Raw genomic sequence first — 23,074 nt, forward strand, 5'->3', positions numbered from 1 at the left:
AGCTTCATGATTCTATTTGAAGAAGGAGACAGAATTCAGTCTTAAGCACTGGACAAAATTTTATTTAATTTAGAAATTCACAAACAGTGAATGCCAACAATTGAAATATAAAAAGGGAGCCTTCGTCAAATGCAAGAATGGCTTTAGGTCATTTGATTTAAAAAAAATCAAGTAAATCTATCTGGACACAATTACTGGAGTTTGGAGGAAAAATGTTTCTTCTGTTTAAATCCTTTTTATTGAATGCCACCAATGGGCAGTTAAAGCAAGTTACAGATCAGTATATTGATATTTATTAGCCACAAAATCCTACTGTTAATTTTTTTTAGAGGATTCATCCTAACACTAAAGGGGCATGGGTCCCTTGGACACAAAATACTAGTAGAAATTTCTGTCGTTCACCTGGCTATCTGCATTATGATCAGAATTTAAACTTTGGCATTTCTTGTTCAGAAATTGTGTATATTTAAAACAATAAGCTTGTTAAAATTAAGGCTGGGAACTTTTTTCTTTTTTTCCAATAAAACATTGCAAGAAGTATTTAAAGAAATAATAGTATAGCAATAGAGAAAGTTTCATGTATTAACTTAAAAAATTTAAAAATTAACTTTAAATTTTTCATCAGCTTCAGCATTTGAGTGAGTTATCTTTAAGTTAAAATAATTATCCTGTGAAAAGTGTTTATGCATGCTGTTATTGCTATTATTAATGGAGAGATGATTTCACTTGCCCTAAATCTCTTATAAATGTCATATTAAAGTATCTTTGTCTTGTTTTCTTAGATCCAGAATGATTTTCCTTCTGCTGAAGAAGCATATAATTTCTTTACCTTCAATTTTGATGCTGAACCAGAGAGTGTCAAGGCTGGAGCAAAGAAAAGGAATGAATTAAATGAAGAAGAGGAGGCAGAAGAAGAATGTATAGAAACCCATGAGGTTGAACAAGAGGAGGGTGAAACGGTGTGAGCCATAAAATAAAAGTTCATATTTTTATTCAGACTTCTTGAATTACTTTTAATAATCTAATACAAAATGGCAATTTTTGTTTCCTTAAAGAGTTCTGAAAGTATACTTTCTAAAAATCTCCGTTTTAAGAAGCAGACCAACTAACAGTGACATTTGCACATAAACTATAGGATGAAGATGTACGCCTCGTGAAAGATGATGACTTACTCATTGAAGGGCAGACAGCTGAAGATCTTATAGTAATGAAACCTGCTGTTTGTGAAAGCTACTCCGAGCAACTGAGAAAGGAAAAAGAATTTCTCTTCACTCCCAGCAAGCTAGCAGGTATGAAGATTGTGCGTATCCGTTTCGTTCCTGGATTCTGCATAGTATGGCACCCTTTGATCTGCTGAAAAATCTTGTATCACACTGTCTCTGGCAGTAGAGATATTTAATTGTGGTTCTCTGACACTGATCATCCAGTTAAGTCTGAGAATGTCTGACAAAATGGATTACCTAGGAACATGCACACCTCAGCAGGCCACCAGCTGCTACGCTAGCAAGTGAGCTCAAGGCACATCGGTTGCTCTGGTGCAATTAGCTTGTTGCTCTCTATAGTAAATGCAAGATGACTGGTCCCTCCTGCACTGGGGTTTAGCTGTTACTTTAACATATGCAACAGCTTAACTGATACACACGTCTAGGTACTACCCCGTTTCCCCAAAAATAAGACCGAGCCTGAAAATAAGCCCTAGCGTGATTTTTTCTGGATTTTTGAGGATGCTCAAAATGTAAGCCCTACTCCAAAAATAAGCCCTAGTTACAGTTCATAAAAAAGTCAATTTAAATAGTTTCCAGGTAGCTATACATGTAAAAAAGTAATAAGTTTAGGAGCAAAAAATAATATATGACCCTGTCTTATTTTCAGGGAAACAGGGTAAGAGTGGCTTATGCATTATACATTATAACTTATGCCACTTCTTCACTAGGCCACATCTGCAATTTTTTCCATGTGGCAAGTTTGTCAAGATTCATGGAGGTATTATAAGTATTTTTGTGATTCAAGGGGCCCTTTTCTGAAAAATCTGATTTTGTGAATTGGAAATAGTTAGTCAACATTGATCATGTCTGTGACCTTTTTGCCTTATTCCTGTAGAACTGCAAAGTCCTAAAAAATTGCTTTATAATATCACTTGCTATTTAATATTTGAAGTAGAAGAAACAGAAATGAGTCTTTGGGTGGTCTGTATCAGAATGGTATCAGCATAGTTTGCAGTGTGATGTCAAAATATTTGACATTGGTTGCCTCTGATTTTTTTGTGTCTTGTGGCTTAGTTCTCACTGCTTCTGGTGTGGTCCACTGTGTTCTGATTTAGGGGATAACTTTTATTGTAACCTTCAGTATAATCTCTTTCTGATTTGAGGTTGCTGCTTGAAAAACACTGAGCCCATACGCACTAGTGAAATAATCCTGCAGGCAGGCTTTACGGAATTCTGCCTCCTGTTATTGGGCTAACATGACTTTTTAGGCATCTTCTGTATTTCGTACAGGAGTAGCTTAAGCAAACTAGTAATAGTAGCTCCGATTAATCTTGGTTAAAGTGTCACTTTACATGGGAAAGGCTTAGAAATGTTTCTCCAGTCAGTTGTTGCTGCTAAAGGGTTTTTACACTGTTACACAGGTGACCATTAAAACTAAACTCCACTAAGTTATTTGAAGTATTTTTTTTTGTGAGGAAATGTTTAGTTATCTGTTAAGAAGACTTAGATAGATTTGGACTGTGGATGTGACCCCATTTAAGAAAAGGACCTGTTTTCATTATGTGTTTATTTCTTTTTTTCTTAATTATGAAAATCTTTCTGACAGCATGCTTAATACACAGTGCCATTTGTTTTAAGAATGGCACAGGCTCTTAGAGAATTAATAAACTAGAACTACAGTTATAAGATATTTTACATGCTTTTCTATTTAATTTCTCATTAGTGCCCACTTCTGAGAAGATGCCTGAAAACATGCAGCCTAGATACCTTGAGGATGAGGGTATTTACACAGGAGAAAGGCCCTTTGTATCACAGTCTAATCAGAATATTTTAGAAAACAGAATACTCAGACAGGAGAAAGTGAGTCACCACTGCCTTCTTACTTTTTAAAATCCTTTATCAGTGTTTTATTTTGTTATAGTTGAATAGATAGTCACGGTAATATGAAGCTTTCATCTTTAAAATGTTTATCAGTATCAGGTGTCAGGAAATGTGGATTTTTGTAGGAGTGTGTTTTAGTCTATCTTAATAGTAAGAGCACCAGACTAGGTCTTCGAAAACTGGTGTCTTTTCCTGGCTGTGTTCATAGTCTGCTGGGGAACAAATGACCTCCCTTGGCTGTGCCAGAGTTTAGTTGCCACTACAATAGGGGTAATTATACTCTACTTTTTTTAGAAAATGCTGTGGGAGCTAGTGGTATGTATAAAGATGTATGCAAGAGCTGGGTACTGTTGTTATTTATTAGAAGATCAAAACAAATGAAAGCAATGTGCAATGGCTGTTTTCTGTGTCCACTGAAGATAATATGAAGTTAAAGATTTGTAGAAATTTACGGATCAGGCTGTAAGGGTAATTAAATGTTGGTATGGATGTTTTAGAATCCTTTTAGATTTTTAAGAATACCTTGTGGAAACACCCATGATATATTTTTATCCTGCTGTCTTATCCTCCTGTCCTCCTAAGGCGTATAGATTTAAGCTATTATACATCAGTTGCCCTTTATATTTTATTATGATTCTATGAATTCTCCATGGGCTAGCAGAGGTACTTTTGTGAATCAAATTGGGAATATTTGGATCTGAAGTTTTTGACTTGTCAGCATCAGTCCAATTAGTTTTATGTTTTGCTTCACCATGTTACCACATCAATGTTTGGTTCTAGGGTCAGCTGAAACCAAGTATGGCAATAAGAGGGCAGACCAGCACCTTTCAGTAGCTGTGCTGGTTTAAACTGTTCTGGAATCCAGGTCATGAGAGCAGAGGGATGAATTAGGAATTAAGACAACATTTAACACGTGAAGCCGTAGATAGCAATTGGTGTATAAGATACTTGGGTTATCTGCTTTCATAGATACTGTTTAATTGGTTCAGACTGGGGACTAGGAGAGTTGAGAGATGCTTTGATGAGTGATCTCTCTGAGCTGCCATTTAGCTCTAATTCTTTGCTTTATGATTTTTATAATCCAATTTGAAGATGTGAGTTGCAGTCTTGTGTAAAATATTACAGTTTTTTCCATTTTAGTGATTTAAGAACACATGGCATTCAAATATGATGTGGTTTTTTTTTCTTTCAAATCTGTAACACTGAATATTGAAGGAAAAAATTCAGTATATTTGAAGTTAAACAAGGTCTTGATCTTTTGATTTCAAAACATACCTACAATATATTTGGAGATTTCATTCTGATGTCTTAGAAAAGTTTTGATTAATTCAATCTCAAACAATTCATAGTCACCTTTTCTTCCATAATTGCTTTTCATAAGAATTATAGTTTTTCAAGTTGTTTCTGTATAAAGTAAGAAACAAGATAAATTTGTGTTTTTATTTGTAGGGGAAAGAGTGGTTTGGTGATGATGGCAAAATCTTAGCATTGCCTAATCCAATCAAACAGTCTTCTACTAGGCCTCCAATATTCTCATCAGAAAAAGGCATTGCACCAGAACTTGAAACAGTGTATAGAAAGGTAGGCATATTTTATGTATGTGGTTCCTGAGACCAAATATTCCAGTTCTTTGGCACCAGAAACCCTGGTGAGCTGAAGGGTTTCGTGCTAAGAACCGTGATTACTGACTGCTTTTGGGGGCTCCACAACTGGTCTTTAAATGTGCTCTACTTTTTCAAGTATATTCCACCTGTATTTTTCTGTAAAAATAATGCATACAAAAGGATGAAGAGTGTAGCTGGTACTGCTGGTTGAAATAGAAAAGTGACAGTCTATGACAAACTATTTCAAGTCTGTGACTCACTAAGGTCTCTGTGAGGCACCCTTGGATATTCTCATGCCAAAGGAGGGTAGTTCCTATGTTAGTGTATCTGTAGAGGTCCTCGTGGTGGAAGCTGGTGGACAGACTTGGTGATCAAGTTAGAGGTGAATAATTGAAGGGCTTGTGCCTGATGGTTATGTTACAGTGATGAAACTCCCCAAATTAAGTCTTTACATGCAGTTTGCTCATGTAGAAAGCAACTGATTTTGAGTCATGTTGCATCAGTCCAGATTTTTAGTTCTGTTTTGTTTGCTTGTTTTTCTCTCAACCACAGCATACCTAGCCTGGCAAACAGCAGTTGCAGTGTGCAGTCAATACAAATCAACATGAGTTTGTTAAAACTACGCAGCAAGTTTTAAGCAAGCTTTAATTGTTGTGCTTGCTAGCACTCTATTGCCCCCTTGGAAAAATGTGACTTTTTAGGCTTTAGAATAAATTGCTCTTTCGAGACACACAGGTGTTTCTGTCTGCTGCTGTTGAGGCAGATTTGAATTCTGTCCTTTAATTGGTGCTGGTTACAAGTACACAATATTCAGGATGCATCCAGTATCACAGATCTGTGCAGGGTGTTTCTGCATACAGGAAAAGAGTTTGCCACTTAGATCTTAGTAGATGGGGAAGCAAAGAACATATTTTTCTCTTCTGCACAATCCAAATAGTCTAGAAGCAAAGCTGCTCTCTGAGAGCTGGCCTGTTTATCTTAGAGCTCAGTTCTAAGAGGAAATAAAGTGATTCTAAACAAACAGGTAAAAAGAGAACTAGCAGACTTTTTTCAATTAAGCGTCGTTGTCTTCTTTGCTCAGCAAAACCTGCAGTATAGGCAGATGGCTTCCTATTTCAGTCACATATAGGCTATCAGGATTCTGTTGTGTAAAATACTCGCTGTGGTTTCATGCCACCCACTTGTCACAGCAAAGTGGTTACCACAGAAGTCTTTATAGTTTAAGACTCAGTAGTTAGATGTAGGCAGTGCTAAATCTAAATGGGTCATTTCCTCTTTGCAAGATAGTTTTGTCAGGGCTTGTAAATCCATTTTATTGTTTTTTTCTTTCAGGCAATAAAAATGACTGCTGCCAATCAGTATCTTCTTGGACCTGGAGATTTTCAGGGACCGTTTCAATTGGATATTGATATTTCTGGACTGATATTCACCCATCATCCCTGTTTTAGCCGTGAGCATGTGTTAGCAGCTAAATTGGCTCAGTTATATGATCAGTATTTAGCAAGAAAACAGAAGAATCTTACCAAACTGCTCACAGACAAGGTATTTCCATTATGTCACCACAGTTTATTGAGATAATGATGTGACAGTTTAAGGTAAAAGCTGAATTTGTTTCTTCAGCATAGAGTGATGAAATTCTAATTGTGTGTAGTGAATGGCACATTGTCAGAAGATAAAAACGTAGGTTTTTCGTCTAGGTTGCTGTGTGTTCAGTGCAGAGCTGCATTTTTAAGATTGTAGATTTATTTGGTCTTCTATTTAAAATGGACTCTGCAGGTTCTGAGATAAAGGAAATGTGTTACAATACAATAACATTTATGTAGTATTCCTTAGAGTATCCAAAATGTTTTCCAGTGAATGAGAGATAAGACTTCACAGGATTGTTTATAGCAGCTCTGACAGGCAGACAGCAAAGGCCAGTATTTGAGGATGGAGGGAACTTAGTGAAGTTTAGTTTCAGTTGTCAATTAAAAGGAAGCAGTTTAATTTCACCAAATTCTACAAAAATTGATGACCCATTTCCGGGTATATAACTGTGACAGATGTTGTGTTTTAAGTGAATAGTTGTCACATTTACTATGTCACTCTTGTGACATAGCAAAACCCTTGACCGAACATACTCTTCTGTTCTTGGCTCTTTACTGACCTGCTGGTTCACCTTGGCTGGGCTGCTTTTGCTCTGTGAAAAGAGCGATCTTCCTCCATCTGTACACGGGGAGTAATGGTAGTTTTGTCTGGTGTAAATTTGTACATGTCCATTAGGCGTTGTTAGTACAATTGTAATGTCAGAGTGCAAAATAATGTTTTTAAAGCCATTTTAAAAGGCTTTTGAAATCTGAAAGGACAAGAATTCTTTAGAAATGTGAGGTAAATATTGTGATATGACTAGATCTATGTGGTAGGGCTGGTCTGTTACAAATCAGTTTGATTATTAAGTGCATGGATATAAATTCAGATTTCCATAAATTAAAGGTGATGATTCTCTACCTTAAAGGGCTACAATAAGAGAAAAATAATAATTGTATGCAAAGTCATTTTTATATTACTGTAGTGACGGTTGATAGGTGCTATACAGATACTTCCAAATTTTTGGCATAAAACAATAGATTATAGTTCTAATGTTGGGCAAATAATTCATACAATGTCTTAAAGTAATTCTTTGGTATATACTTTAGTCTGTCATTACAGCGAAACAGGACATTTGGGTTCTCCATACCTGCATTACAGCAACCTGTGTGTGGAAAGGATTTCCTGAGTGTTTCCACAATACTTTGCTGGTATTGTAGGCAACTGCATAATGTGTTTTTTCATGAAGAGATTTTAACAGGGATTTTAGTCACCATTCTGCTACTGATAGGCCGTTTTAAAACCTCTCCTCTTAACAGTCATTATTCAATGGTCAGATTGTTGCAGCCAAATTGTTCTTAGGCTTAAAGAACTCTTCCTCAACAGCTTTTCCCCTCCCTCCCTGCTATGTCCTAGTGGACTTCTCCACTTCTGGTGCTTGTTGTTTGTATCTTGAAATATATCACCTTTCAGTTCTCATTTTGGTAGGCTAAAGAAACTGCACTTTCCATCTCCTTTTTTAAAACATGCTCCCCATGCCACAGATGATACTCACAGCTTTCCATCTGTTCAGTTATTCTTTCTTTCAACATTGTTTTTTTAATACCAGTGAGTTTCATTTTGTGGTTGCCCATGTATGTTTTCAACTGTATGCTTCCTGCGCTCCTGTTGCATTGTCTCTCCAGTTTGATAGATATGCTTTAAAAAATTTTGTTTCATAATTTGTAATTTCATTGCTTCTACTTATGGATGTAGCTCCTTTCATCTCCTGCAGTGCTGTTAGCCATTCTGGTTTCACCTTCAGTATTATCCTTAAGGAGTTCTACAGCAACATAACTAAAACTTTAGTTCCTATCTTACTGCTGTTCCTTATTTTTCTCTCTTCTTCTGGCCAGTCATTTACCTTCTCTTATCTTCATAGCCATGTATATTTTTGCTTTCTTCTAAAGTAGGTTTCTACCTTCTATGTAATTGTTTGATGCCTATCTTCAAATCTTAGTTAAAGGGGTGAGGGTGTGGCTCCAAAAGTGCATTCAAACTGTAGCATTGTTCCTAGTTCTGTCTCATCCTTAGCAGTTCTCTTCCAGTTGTTACATGCAGTATGTTGTGCTTAAATGCTTTGTTGCAAGGTACCCGGCTTCTATAAGGCACTTATCAAATTCACAATCCACTCATTTTTGTTGTTTATTGATTTTATGGGATTACTTTTAGTGGTCCTTCTTAGGCCCCAAAAAAAACTTTTCTAGAAAATGTTGTTTTGGCAGACTCACTTTTCCCCCCACTCTTTGATTGCTGAGCTTTCAGAATAATCTCTAGATCAGTCTAGTCCCCTTGTTTAGATCTGTCACAGTGATCAAAGTCAGTAAATCTCAAATCCCCAGGAATCCTAATTAGAATTTGATCTTGAAGAATCAGCACCTCACAGACATGGCAAATCCTCAATACAGAATGAAGACAATTCAGAGTTTTCTGTTCTGTAGTAACTAGCTCTTTTATGTCAAGGTGCATTACACTGTATGCCTCATAAATGTCAAACCATCTGTTAATTGTTTGTTTGTTTGTTTAAGCTGCATGCCTTGAGGAATGCTGTGCAGTGTCGTATAGACAGTGGTGATGCTGGTGTTTCTAGTTCTGTGGCACAACAGAGCATACCTGAATACAAAATTGAGATCAGGTAGGTATGGATTCATTAAATAATTGCTTTTTTAAACAGTATTCCTTTTTTCCTTTTCATACTGGTACAGAGTATGATCCATATGAGGCTTTTAAATTCTCTGTAAGTAGCTTCAGAGAAATTTTGAGGGCTTAGAGTTCTTACTGATAAGTTGAGTCACAAAATTATTAAGAAAATACAGGTTAGGCAGAAACCCTGATTCAAATGTGGTTTGATTTGATTGCCTTTTATTAATTACTTAGGAACTATTTACTGGTGTGTTTTGCACAATGTAAATTTAATTGAAAGAAGATTTCAGTAGACATCAGCTGGATGCATGAAGCTCTCACACCATTGAAAATCATATAACTTTTTTAACAGACAAAACCCTATTTTATTCAGTCTTCCTCATTACACAACTGTTCTTAATTCACTTCCCATTATTAGGTATTTTGGCCATGGTCGTGCCAATGGGTTAATATACATAAAATGGAAGAATTTTGGTTTACAATATTACAGTTATTGTTCTTGGACAGTAACTGGGTAGTAAAAGTATATTACAGTTTTTGGCTTGATCGTGAATGTTAGTATTATTTTTGGCAGATGGACACTGGTGAGCTCTTAAGTGTAAGCAGTGTGATAAAAATGAAGTTATTTTGGAGATACATACTAAATAGCCTTTTAACTAATAGAATCAGCCTTTTAACTAGTAGATAATAAAAGTCTGAAAGGTATTCACAGTCTGAAAGTAGGCAATAATATATCCATTCAAATGAACAGAAGTTTAGACTGAATGTAGTGGTCACAGGATAATACAATATTAAAACAACTTTTTTTTAATAACAGTTCTGCTTTCAGCCTTGAGATCTGCATCTGCTTACACTTAAACAGCCACTCATTACTCTTAGTTTGGGAATTGCTTCTTCAGATTTTCATCCTTCATGTATGCTATCTTGTCATACATTGATATCTTTGCATGACATGCAGGAGTCTGTAATATTTTATACTGGAAGACAAAGCCTTCCATTGAAAAAGGAGTAGCTTTTAATAATATTTTCCTCACACATCTGCTGGCAGACTAGGAGCAGGAGGTGTGCAGTTACTGTACAGTACCTTGGAGACAGGAGCTCTCACCAGGCAAAGTATGAGAATGGTCATGAGAGGGTTCACTGTGGGCAGGAGATTCTGGATTTTGGCACCAACTCTGAGGCTTACTTGGTGATTAATTCTAATTAGACAGAATATTCCTTCTGGGTATCTTAAGTGTTTTAGTTTAGTGTCACGCCATTATGAATCAGGAAGAACTCAGGTGAAATCAGTAAGATCAGTGTTGCATAAGTAATGTGAGATGAGCTTGGCTGGGTTTATTCCAGGGCTTTTCGTAATCTGTAATACTTTGTGGCCACAGCTCTGTTGTTGGAAGCTGTTACATGTGCGGGGCTCAGATGGGTTCAGGAAATTCTACTGTCATGGTGTTTAATACTAACTCGGACCACATATGTTGGTAAAAACATCTGACCTGTCTTGTCTGTCTTCCAACATTTCATTTCCTTGATGGTCAATGTAGTACACTCATGAGAGATTACAGATGTGAAGAGACTGTAGCATGGAAAATAATCTAATTGTTTCCTGCACCCTCCCAGTAACATAACTGATGTGTACTCTGTCTGAAGATCAGAGCTGTAGTTTTCCATCAGTTTGGGGAAGAAATGTCATCTGAATGCAGGAAACTTTTGCAAATCAGCGATTTCAGCCCTACTGTCCTTGTTTGCTGAGGAGGAAACGGATGCACACTGTGGATTGCAAGTTTCAGGCTCTTCTGGCTGGTGTCATTTTAGCAGAGGTGATTCTCTACTGAAAGGTCCTGCTTCCAAATCAAATGCATTAGATAAAGTGTCATTACTGACCAGTATGTGCCTCATGACTAAGCTTCATCTTCTAGCTTCATCTTGTAGACAAAGAAGAAGTGGTTTTTAAGCTGCATGGATAAGTAATATTCAAACTGCTAACTTGTGGAGAAATTGCTCATGTTACTTTCTGGAAAGTCTGTGTTTCATTTTTGTTGTGTGTGGGTTTTTTTGTTTTTTTGTTTTTTTTTTTTTTTACTAAATTTGCTTATGCTGTTAAATAATATATATTTTTTCTCTCAAGTCTAGATCAGCCTCCCTGTCTTCCATATTCTCTGAATATTACAAGTAGTAATAGTTTACATCTTCTGTTATTTTTTTTAAATCACATTATTTTTACTAGACACATTTAGCTACCAAGGTGATACTGGAAACAGTCTGTGCTTGTGCTGCATGGACATTTATGTCGGAAGTGTGTGCTGGTCATTAAAAGTGCTAATGAATTGCTCTTTTACAAACATATTAGAGAGTGGAAATGTGAAATACCAATTCTGAGGGGAAAAAAAAAAACCTGTTAATTTTGTGTTAAGAATCTTGTGGGGTTGTCAAAGAACTTGAATTACTTTGTACATTACTGTATTACTTCATCTCTGCAAATCCTTTTTACTGGAGCTAGAAGCGTGTTAAGTTTTAAACATATTTTGTAATGTGCAATTGTAATAAGCATTACTTCATAGCAGCAACGTTGGTTTCCTGGGGTGTTGTTTACATGAATTGACTTTAAAATGTGTTTAATGATGTACAGCTGTAATAAGCTTTTTGGAAAACTTTAAGATCTCTGGAGAGTGAACTGTAATTGGAGTCAGATTGTCCAAACTGCAACAGACTAGAGTACAGAAGGAAATCAAATCCTACCATCATCAAGTCTGGGTTTTATGCTCCTTGGATTTAAACCACTGCAGCCATCAATCAAAGTGAAACTCATATCACTTGGCTTTTGGTGTTGCACATTTTCACTCTCATTCCACTGAGTTAGACAATTCTGATTGATTTTGTGTATATGCATATATGTTTCTAGGCAAACCAGAAGACTCCGTGATGCTGAACAAGAAAAAGACAGAATGTTGCTTAAGACCATTATAAAAGTTTGGAAACAAATGAAATCCCTCCGTGACTTTCAGAAGTTTACTAACACGCCCATGAAGCTTTATTTGAGGAAGTATGTTTTGATAATGCTTTTTGTACTTCATTTACCGGCAGTGGAGTTTTAATACGATTAGTCAACTAAATTCTAACTCAACTAAATGAGAACTTAAAATTCTTATATGAAGGGTGCAAAAGTAAGGATTCGAGTAGTGTCTGGAACTAGTTGAGCCTGCCACTGTTCTTTTTGAGTTTGAGGAGGAAGGAAAGTTAACATAAGTAATTACTGTAAGAGAAATTAATTTCTAAAGGCTAATGAGTAAAGAAATAGTGATTATATTCATTCTGGATGGTATCTGCTATCAACTCTTAGACTGTCTGTGCCAGCATTTTTAAATAGAACACGCTTGATACAATGAAATTAATTCATGGAGAAGTAGACTTATGTTATATGTTATAGACTTAATTATATCCCTTATGTTAATTTGTGCAACATGTTGATAACTATTGTTTTGAAGGGAAGAGGTTGATCAGAGGTTAGATGAAAAAGCGTATGAAGAAGAAATTCAGGCTGAGGTAAATGAATTACTAGAAGAACACATGGAAGAATATGAAAAGAAAATGGAGGAGTATAAAACTGAGCTGCGAGAGTGGAAATCCTGGAAGAAGGCACAGGTTCGTTAAATTATTCAGTTTCAGCAAAAAAAAATTACTAAATTTTTCCTTCTAATACAGAATAAAAAAACAGGATAGTTATGTATAAATTTTATCATGTATTTAGATACATTCTGTCTGCTTAGAATTCATTAGTAAGTTAATTGTTAATTTAAAAATTAAATTGTGCTAGCTTCTTGTGGAGCATTGTCTTACTGCTACTGATTTTCAGCAGTTCAGCAGTTCTTTACATTTAATGGTTTTGCAGCATTCCTGTTAACTTAGTGTCCTTGCGCATAAAAAACATCTATTAATTTTGTGTGTAAGTTGTGAAGAAAATAATTATGGGGTGTTTCTAATGAACAAGTAGTTGATGTCATCTCATGTAAATTTATGTCCAGGAATGTCCCAAAACTGAAAAATGTAATTAATATTCTAGCCTTTTCCTGCAGAAAATATTTATTGCTAGTAATCTGTACTCTAGTTAAGGTCTCAGTCATGCTTCAAGGGGATATTGACAGATACAGGACCTAGAATGGACACTGCAACAGGATGATCTTTGAAATAGCCTGTGGCAGTGCCAGTAAAATCAGACTTGCTTTCATAGGGGTGTGTGGCAATGTACTGGATAGCCCAGGGTAAGGGTGATTATACTTGAATATAATTACTGCCCAGTTTGAACTTTGGATACCAAAGTACAGCTTAAGGAAATGCTTCAAATACAGTTTTTGAGAATCTGGTGCATCTGCTGATACTTTTATGGAAAGTTTTTTCACATAGCAGCATCTGTTGCAAGGCACTTGAGATGTCACAGTCTCCCACAGCATTCTCATAGCAAAACTGAGGAAGTGTGGTCTGGACGATAGGGTAGTGAGGTGGACTGTGAACTGGCTGAAGGAAAGAAGCCAGAGAGTCGTGGTCAATGGGGCAGAGTCTGGTTGGAGGCCTGTATCTAGTGGAGTGCCTCAAGGGTTGGTGCTGGGCCCAGTACTGTTCAATATATTCATCAATGACTTGGATAAAGGAATAGAGTGCACTATCAGCAAGTTTGCTGATGACACCAAGCTGGGAGGAGTGGCTGACACACCGGAAGGCTGTGCTGCCATCCAGCGAGACCTGGACAGGCTGGAGAGCTGGGCGGGGAAAAATTTAATGAAATATAACAAGGGCAAATGTGGAGTCTCGCATCTGGGCAGGAACAACCCCAGGTTCCAGTATAAGTTGGGGAATGATCCATTAGAGAGCAGTGTAGGGGAGAGGGACCTGGGGATCCTGGTGGACAGCAGGATGACCATGAGCCAGCACTGTGCCCTTGTGGCCAGGAAGGCCAATGGTACCTGGGGTGTAGTAGAAGGTGGGTGGTTAGTAGATTGAGAGGGGTTCTCCTTCCTCTCTACTCTGCCCTGGTGAGACCACACCTGGAATATTGTGTTCAGTTCTGGGCTCTTCAGTTTAAGAAGGACAGGGAACTGCTGGAGAGAGTCCAGCATAGGGCAACCAAGATGATTAAGGGAGTGGAGCATCTCCCTTATGAGGAAAGGCTGAGGGAGCTGGGTCTCTTTAGTTTGGAGGAGACTGGGGGGTGACCTTATTAATGTTTACAAATACACAAAGGGTGAGTGTCACGAGGATGGAGCCAGGCTCTTCTCAGTGACAAACGATGGTAGGACAAGGGGTAATGGGTTTAAGCTGGAACATAAGAGATTCCACTTAAACTTGAGAAGAAACTTCTTCTCAGTGAGGGTGACAGACACTGGAACAGGCTGCCCAGGGGCGTTGTGGAGTCTCCTTCTCTGGAGACATTCAACACCCGCCTGGACATGTTCCTGTGTAACCTCATGTAGGCGTTCCTGCTCCAGCAGGGGGATTGGACTAGATGATCTTTCGAGGTCCCTTCCAATCCCTAACATTCTGTGATTCTATGATAAGCTGATCTTCTGGTATTGGAAATTCCTGTTATAAGAACACTAGCCGGCACTAACTTATTAGTATCATGTCAGTTGCCTTGTAGGATAAGATGAATAAATGTAAACCCTAAAATGAAGGCAGATAATCTTGAGCATTTATTCTAATGGGACTTGCTCATCTACGTCTAGCCATTGATGCCTTCACAAATGCCATCGTGGGTGGTTCCAGCCAAAGCTGCTCTCAGCGTATTTTTATTGTGTTAGTCACAAACTGTCTTGAGAGGGAGATGATTATATTTCTTTCCCTTTAGAGTGAAATATAGTACACAAGCCTTCCTTTTATGCTCAGAAATACTTTGTTTTATTTTACTCAACATGCTTTGTTGGTTAGTCGCTGCTGTTGGTGTCTTACTAGCACAGATCACATGAATCTGAGGAAGACACTAGAGGTAGAAGAGACTGGATATATTTAAGAGGAAATACAATGGGTAACATACAATTAGGCCAAGAAAAAAAGAATACTTGTTAACAAAAATATGTGAACAAGTTGTTTGGCTAAACACTTCAGTTAGTGAGGAGAAACTTTTTGCTTTCCTTACCTCCTCCTCTTTAGCTTATGGGGTCTTAAATTAATGAAGTGGCTGGTGCTTCAAGCAAGCTGTACTTCCAAGTAATCCCTAAGTCTGGAAGAAGGAACTTGTTTGCAGTTGTTTAAAGCTGAACATGCATGTGAACACTGGAATTCTGCAGTTCAGGAGATGCTGAAAGGCATGTGGTGGTCTGTTTATTTATTCTTCTGTTTGGCATAGAGGAAGGGGGGAGATTGTTCTGCGCATGCTGAAGATACTGCTAAGCTTGTGCTCCAAAGTTTATGGCACATGTGCATTCACTTTGTCAATGTGTCTGCAGACAACACATCTCAAAGAACTGTGTCTACTGGTTGAGTAACCTTCCTTCAATCTTAACAGAATGCACATGGTCACTCAGGCTAAAGGAGAAGTCAGCTGCTAGCCAGAGTGTTCCAGAAGCATGTTTATTTTGTAAGTTGGTTTGGAAGTTTAAGTAAATATTTTTTTTGAAGCAAATTATATTTTTGAAGCATATGAGTGGAATTCTGAATCTGAAGTAGTACTATAGACTGAGAGAGATCTCATTTTTGTATGTGGTGATTTTTAAATTATACTGTCATTTCTCATATGTGTTTATCACTTGTGAATCAAGAGATCAAGAGAAAAAATACTGATTGAAACAAGTTCAGGAAGAACATGATTATTTTTATATGCAGAAGTCCAAGAAGAAAAAGAAGAAAAAAGACATTCATGAAGAGGAAGAATCATTAGAAGATTGTGATCTTAGTGAGGAACGTGTAAAACCCATTCCCCCTAAAATGGCCAGTAACCTGGAAATAGAGCAGCAGGTTAGAGAAAAAGCTGACAACTGCAGAAGGAAACCTGGAGAGCCTGTGCTAATTCCTGAACTGGTCCTGTCAGGAAGCGTAACTTCAACTGAGCTGTGTCCTAGGTAAGATGTGTGTTGGCCTGCAAATTACTTTGTTAATGGTTTTCTGCTGTTATTTGTTAATTGATTGTTTGTACAACTTCAGAACTGTGTGTTCACCATTCTCTTTAGCCTAGTGATAAAGCTTCTACTTCTAAAACTGATGTAACTTATTTCATTTTCAAGTCACATGGAACCTTGTATATTCCGGGCTTGGAGAATGCGTGTCTACACATTCCCTTTGAACTTTCTGATGTTCCTTGAGCATCTGCATGGAACAGTGGCATATATATAAAGAAGTTGCTTTCAGTGTAGACTCTAGATCACTTCTGGCAGTACCACTCTCACTGGTTGGTCTTTTGCACTAGATCAGAGCTATAGTCAATAAAGGGAAAATAAATAAGTTGTGTAGTAAACCATAGATTTCACTGTGGATAAAATAAACACATTGACTTGTTTGTGTTACTTTAAATATTTACACACACGATTTAACAAACATCTAGCAGATTTTAGTCACTTAAAAACTGCTTTGTTTCATATTCAGCAAATAGCCTCATCAAGGAATATTACTTGGCTCTTCTGCTCCCAGTGACTAAAAGCTTCAAAATCTAAGTTCAATTTGATATAATTTATTGTGGTTTAGAGGAATGGAGTAGAACGGATTTTTTTTTTCCCTAAAGAACTCCTTTTATATGAAGACAGCTTTAGTGGATCTAAAATTTGACCTCTTCACTTTTAAATAATTTTATATTCATGAGAAGATAGAACTATTATTGAACAGTTGTTTTAAAGTCATTCCTGTGCAGTGACACTTTTAGAAGAATGATATCTTTATTTAGGTGACTTCTGTTTCTCCTCAAGGAATCAGATTCTCATTAAAAGTAGCCAAAGAATAAAAATGTTGAAAATTATATGACAGCTTGTTTGGCATATTTACAGGGCTGAAGTTCTGCGACGAGAAGATGTGAAGAAACGCTCAGCATTTATAAAAGTTCTTTTCAACTCCAAAGAAGTATCAAGGACTGTTACCCACCCAATAAGTTCAGATTTCAGAGTTCACTTTGGGCAGATTTTCAATTTACAAATATTCAATTGGCCAGAGAGTTTGAAACTACAGGTAGATTATGATTTATCATAGTAATTTTTAAAGAGATAATATGAAACAATTACTCCTGTAATGCTTGTATTTTGTTCTACGGTAGCATTGTAAAGACCGAAAAACCTCTGAAAGACCCTTTGTGAATCATCAGTCTTATACCCCTTCCTTGCTTCTCCAGTCACAAACTTTCAGCTTTGCTGCTACATTTTTGATGCTCGTGCTTTCAATATATTCATATGTTTATATAGATATGTGTTATATATGACGTGCCTATGGGCTGCATGGCAGAAATTAAATAATTGGGATGTGATTAAATATGTTAGTGGAGCAGCCTCTTAATCTTAGAAAAAGTGAATTATGTTGCAGGTAAACTTTGCAAAATGGTTCTTTTAAAACATTATTGTCCACACAGTAAAATCATTGTAATGTTTGCTGGAGAAGGATAAGAAAAGAATTATTGCTAGTAAAGTCCATAAATGCACTTGACTTGATCGGTAGTGCAGTGACATCAAACCCACACTACCTCCATTCCAAGTATGAATTAATGAATTAGTTGCATGAATAATTTTCAGAGCCAATACAGTATGTTTTTAGGAGGAACACAGTCAGGATCCTGCTTCTCCTGATAGATGGCTTTTGCTGTGAGGTAACTTAGCGGTAGTGGTTCAGGGGAGAGTGTATATGCCTCACCTACTCTGTTTATGTAATGCACAAATTGAAAGGGAGAAGGAAGACCATCTTCTTGGATTAAAAACATCTGACTGGAGAAATCACTTATGTTACTCTGAGCCTGCATCTGGCCAGAAAAGAGAGAAGCAGCCTGTAGCACTGGCACAACGGGGACTGTGTGCCTTAGCCTGCATTTTGTGGTAACAGAATTAGTGAGCCAGAATCCCTCTGACATCTTCACTTGGTGCCAGTGACTGTCACAAGCCATTGAATATTGTTCAATGATGCTTGTTAAAACCCAGAGTTTGTCGTATTCTGCTCAGATGCATTAGAAGGTTGAGGAGGATATACTTTTAAGAAGAATTCAAACCAAGGTAGCTTGTGGTAGCTGAACTATCTGCTAATTGGAAATTTTAGAAAGTAGATGAATACAGTTGCTTTAAATGAATTATTTAATGCTTAGGCCATAGTAAAACCTTTTGCCCAAAAACCCTACAATATGTTTGCAACTTCTCATGAATACACATGTAAATTTTTTACTATGTCTGTCACCATGTTTTTTTCTAGATATACGAAACAACAGGTATGAGCAGTACCACCTTGTTGGCTGAAGTGTTCCTACCTGTCCCTGACACTACAGTTCTGACAGGCAGTGCTCCTATGGAAGAAATAGAGTTCAGCAGCAGTCAGCGTGTGGTGCTGGACCATGAAGGAGTTGGGAGTGGTAAGGACTCTCAGTCTTTCTCAGTTCAATGTTTCTCATATTTCTGAAACCATGTAGCAGTAACAGGCTGGCGTAAGTTTCAGAGTAGAAGTCATGATTCTTATTATTGAAGTTTGCTGTGGAATTCCGATCTTGTATTAGTTTTAAGCCGCATACACTAAAAATGTTTGCATTTATTATTTGGCTTGTAGTATTGGTGGAACTCTACTAGCTATAGAAGGTGTTTGGGGTTTTTTTTTAGTATTTAAGAAATCAGGCCTCTGTCTTGCAGAGCAAGCAGATGGTATTAATCAGTATAGCTCCAGTGATTTTGATGTTCTAAACCACTGAAGAACTGGCTATGTAAATGTACGTGCAGATTAATTTTTTCTCTTCCGATTTGATTTGTTGACATCCTGCAACACATTTTATCCCTGGGAGTTTAGAAAGATAAATCAAGGGAGAGGTAGGAAAAGGGGAAACAAGAATAACACATAGCAGCATATGGAACTTTCATGTTCATGTCATAAGTTTGAACGTCATTATGAGATGACTGACTTGTATAGATTTGCCACATATGAAATAAAGGTCAAGCTAGACTAGAATAGGTAAAAAGGTGTGGAGGAAAGAAACGTGGTAAAAAATCATTACAAGAACTGTGTCATTGACCATGATGACTGTATATACCATTGTGTATCGTAAAGCTTTAGGACTGACTTTTCAGTTGTGTATAATTCTTTTGACTCTAAATTTGTTTCCATTATAACAGTAAGCTGAATCTGAAAATTAACAGAAATATTAAATAGTGTGCATCAGTGAAGGAAAAAAAAGCCTTTGGCACAACTTTCAAGGCATAGCCTTTCCTTCCAACCCAAACGGAAAGTTTGTCTGTAGGTGGAATGTAATCTTTCGCTCGTTCTGTACAACAGAGTCCTTCCCCACAGTGTGCAGCAGAATCAAGTTGTTTCACATGACCCTGTATATATAAAGGCACAGGTTATTTGACTACCTGTTCTCAGGAAGTATTTTTAAAGATGTTTCCACATTGTGTTTGAATTTATAAATATACTATTTTGGGTTTTTTCCCCCTTGATAGGTGTGTCCTTTTCATTTGAAGCTGATGATAGCAACAAAATTACTTTAATGACCTCTGGGAAAGTATCCAATAGTGTCTCTTGGGCAGTTGGAGAAAAAGGAGACCCCTTAATTCCTCCAGTATCTCAGCAAAACACAGGCATTGCGAGGTAATACGATATGAATTTTCAGTGATTCGTGGGAAACTGATTATACTAGTATTTAAAAAAAAAAACCCAAATGTTTCATAATCAAGAATTTTTGTTATATTTTCCTTCATTTTAGATATTTTACTTTCTGCTATAACCCCTTGCAAATATCTTAGAATACACCTTTTTGTTAAATAATTTCTAGTTAGAAATGTTATCTTTTAGTATTTTATTTATAGACAGTATTAAAGTCAAACTGATTAATTCACTTTTATGATTTTTCCAATAGAATATGTATATATTGGCAAGGAAGTTTCCTCTAATCATTTTGCTTATGAACAGAAGCTCCAGCTCTTTCTTATCTGAAGGGCATTTGGGGAGGCTATTGGGACATATGCTTTAAATTTATTTTCTGTAATTAATGATAAAAATTACTCTATGAAGGCAGTAGAAGTTAATATGAGGGCTTGATGCTGTTAATGTATTAATCAGTGAAAAATTTGCATCTGTTGGGTCATTCCAAGATAGTACTCTTTCATGACTTTGCTCAATCAGAAGCCTGTTGACCTGCAGAAATGAGTATGTTATTCCATTCTAAACAATTTGCCCTGTAGTTGCAAACTGGACATTATAGATAATTTGTCCATTTTGTTGCTTTTATGTAATTCCAGTAAAGTCAAGATGATAACATGAACTCTGCTTCTGTAATGACCTGAGGTAACTTCATTGTAAAGCCTTAAGAGTTTTCCCACACTGTTAACACTGAGCAAGTACCTCTTCCAGCTGATTAGATTGTCAGATTTTTGTTTATTTAGAGGATAGACTTGGGCATTCAAATCACTTTGTTACTATTTTTGACCCAAGCTGCAACCATTCGAATAATTTGATGATCAGCATATGAGTAACCTGCTGACTTCAATGCGACTGGAATAGCATGAGATTAAAACATAAGGATGCATTCCCAAAGGCTAACCTTAATCTTGGGAGAATAATCGCTATAGTGAATGGAAAAAGGGGGAATTCAGAAGGAAGTTAGCAGTAAAACATAAAAAACTCTTCTTTGAATCGCCCTCTAGAGTTGAACAGCCCTCTGTGAATTTCCATTGTCTGTTGTGAAAGCTGGAGACAATTTTTAACTTTTGCAGTCCATTAGCTTTTCAGCACAATTGTGATTCAATGTTCAAGACTGGTGTCTAAAGATATAACCTTGATATTACTGCTTTATCTGCTGCTCCAGTAGCTGCTGGATGTACGGCTGATTCTAGCCAAGCATGAGAAAGATTGATAAGTTCCTGAAGCTCGATTGAAAATATTCAGATAAGTAGAGAACAAAGACTCAAATTAGCATCACTAACAAGAGAAGGGACAACATCCACCTTTGGTGGTATTTGGCTAATAACATGCACGTCCTGATGTGTTTGGTTTATGTGGCAAGGTGTTGGTAACAGTGAGGCTTCAGGATTGGCTTTTGTGAGAAGATGCCAGAGGTCTAGCCAGCAAGTCAGTGTACAGCTGGCCTCCAGGCTACTTGCGGTCCTGCAGGAGCTGGACAGGCCAGGCTGAGCAGGATGCCGGCACCAGTCCCAGGCGTGGCGAGGGGATGAATTGGGCCCCAGGGTCTATCCAGAAACAGCAAGGAAGGGGCAGAGACCAATGCCAGAAAGCAGGTTTAAGAGCGTCATCCAGGCGACAGGTAAAAGACAGGATTTAAGACATAGCGCGAGTGAGGACTGTACATCTGAGAAGTTATTTTCAGCATGGATTGTCAGAACTTTTATGTTCTCTTTAATGCTGTGAGGCAATTTATTGTCTTACTTTCTAGTAATCAGCAACATGGAATAGTTTAGATGTACCATAAACATGTCGATAATCACCTTATTACCTTGCATAAAAGTTTCCTTCCACCAATTCCTTCATACTTCCCCCTTACTTACCTTTGCACATCTACAACTAAGAATTGTGTAGTAGAATCTACTGTTCACATGTGTGGGGAACTTTTGGGGTTTTTTTTCTTTAAGGTTGTTTTAAATACTTTTTTATATTGATAAGTCATATGTGTTTTATCTTTGAGTTTTGACAATTCTGTTTTTTTAGTGCTTTAAAAAATATTGATGCTATTGCATCCATTGGCACATCAGGCTTAACTGACATGAAGAAGCTGGCTAAGTGGGCAGTGGAAGCAAAACTTGATCCAAATGACCCAAACAATGCTGACTTGATGCAGCTGATCATGGTAGGTGGCTTTTTCAGAGCTATAGGGCTAATGGAGCTGTGAAACATCTGGTCACCAGTACCTTTTCAGGCAATCTTGTATGCATGCCAGGGAGATAGTAGCATTTGAATTTGTGATAAACATACTTGTGTCAGTGTTAAGAAGCAAATTGTCCATTAAAAATATGACTTATTAATCCATTTAGTGGTGGGTTAATGATTTATTAATGAGTATGATTTATTGATCCATTCAGTAGTAGTCTAGTGGTTAAAAATTGGTATAAGGGAATATGCAAACTGATTAATTAATAAATTAAAAAAAGTGGATTTTGATGTTGTTGTTTCCTTGAAGTGCATGGATGTTGCCAGTGTACTTGTATAGTACTAAATAAGAAGTTGCTCATTAATGACAATTGCACAAAGAAATGCAGTGTATTGTAGAAGTTGGGACTACTCTAAACATCAAATTGAGGAGATATTGACATAGCTGAAGTTGTGTTAATTAATTGTCTTTACTGTACAGCTTCCTAGGTTACCCTGCTGTGTTATAGTTTTCTTAATCTTTAATGTTTTGTTTATGTTAGAAAGAAATAGAATTTTATTGCATTCTTAAAGGTACAACCTTATATATTTTGCTCAACAAAAACCTGCTGTAAAACACCTAGTGTTTCAGTGTCAGTTTCAACCATCTCAATTGCTTTTGCTTAAAATTAACATCTTTGCAAGATGTAAGAAAGACTTTAAAAAGTTACTTTATAGACATTTGTCATGTTGTATTAAAATATTAATAATTTTTTTACTAATCTAGATTGCCACAAGTGGAGAGGCACATGTTCCTAATTTCTTCAGACTGGAACAGTTGCAGCAAGAATTTAATTTTGTTTCTGATGAGGAATTTAATAGATCAAAGAGATTCCGACTCTTGCAGCTGAGAAGTGGGGAGGTGGCAGAGTTCCGAAACTACAAGCCAGTCCCTTTACTTGAACGAGAAATCAGTGAGAAAATCTTCCAGGTAGAATGTTACCTGCAATATTTCTTCCTAGTTTTAATGCTAATAATATTTGACTTGCAATTAAGTCAGTTGGTCCCTTAAAGAATGTACAGCTATTCTGATGAGTAAAAAATTAGAATTTTATTCCTTCCTTTTCTGGTGTTATTCTAATCTAATTAAGATAACTTCATTCCATGGTACTATTTCCACAGCTATACTGT

General features: G+C 36.9%; 1 protein-coding gene across 6 annotated transcripts in view; it reads left to right on the forward strand.

Moving 5' to 3' along the window:
- CC2D2A (coiled-coil and C2 domain containing 2A) overlaps window positions 1-23,074 on the forward strand; it is a 60,436-nt gene that overhangs the window by 11,554 nt on the left and 25,808 nt on the right. For all 6 annotated transcript variants that reach the window (XM_065060571.1, XM_065060572.1, XM_065060568.1 and 3 more), the window contains 14 exons: window positions 783-959; window positions 1,136-1,289; window positions 2,929-3,065; window positions 4,536-4,667; window positions 6,023-6,232; window positions 8,824-8,930; window positions 11,835-11,975; window positions 12,418-12,574; window positions 15,746-15,981; window positions 16,897-17,074; window positions 18,293-18,449; window positions 19,525-19,672; window positions 21,746-21,884; window positions 22,671-22,874. In XM_065060571.1, coding sequence (XP_064916643.1) covers window positions 783-959; window positions 1,136-1,289; window positions 2,929-3,065; window positions 4,536-4,667; window positions 6,023-6,232; window positions 8,824-8,930; window positions 11,835-11,975; window positions 12,418-12,574; window positions 15,746-15,981; window positions 16,897-17,074; window positions 18,293-18,449; window positions 19,525-19,672; window positions 21,746-21,884; window positions 22,671-22,874 — 2,277 coding nt within the window. The remainder of the gene's footprint in view (window positions 1-782; window positions 960-1,135; window positions 1,290-2,928; window positions 3,066-4,535; window positions 4,668-6,022; window positions 6,233-8,823; window positions 8,931-11,834; window positions 11,976-12,417; window positions 12,575-15,745; window positions 15,982-16,896; window positions 17,075-18,292; window positions 18,450-19,524; window positions 19,673-21,745; window positions 21,885-22,670; window positions 22,875-23,074) is intronic.

The sequence above is a fragment of the Columba livia genome, chromosome 4 (genome assembly GCF_036013475.1).
Source record: "Columba livia isolate bColLiv1 breed racing homer chromosome 4, bColLiv1.pat.W.v2, whole genome shotgun sequence".
Lineage (NCBI taxonomy): Eukaryota > Metazoa > Chordata > Aves > Columbiformes > Columbidae > Columba > Columba livia.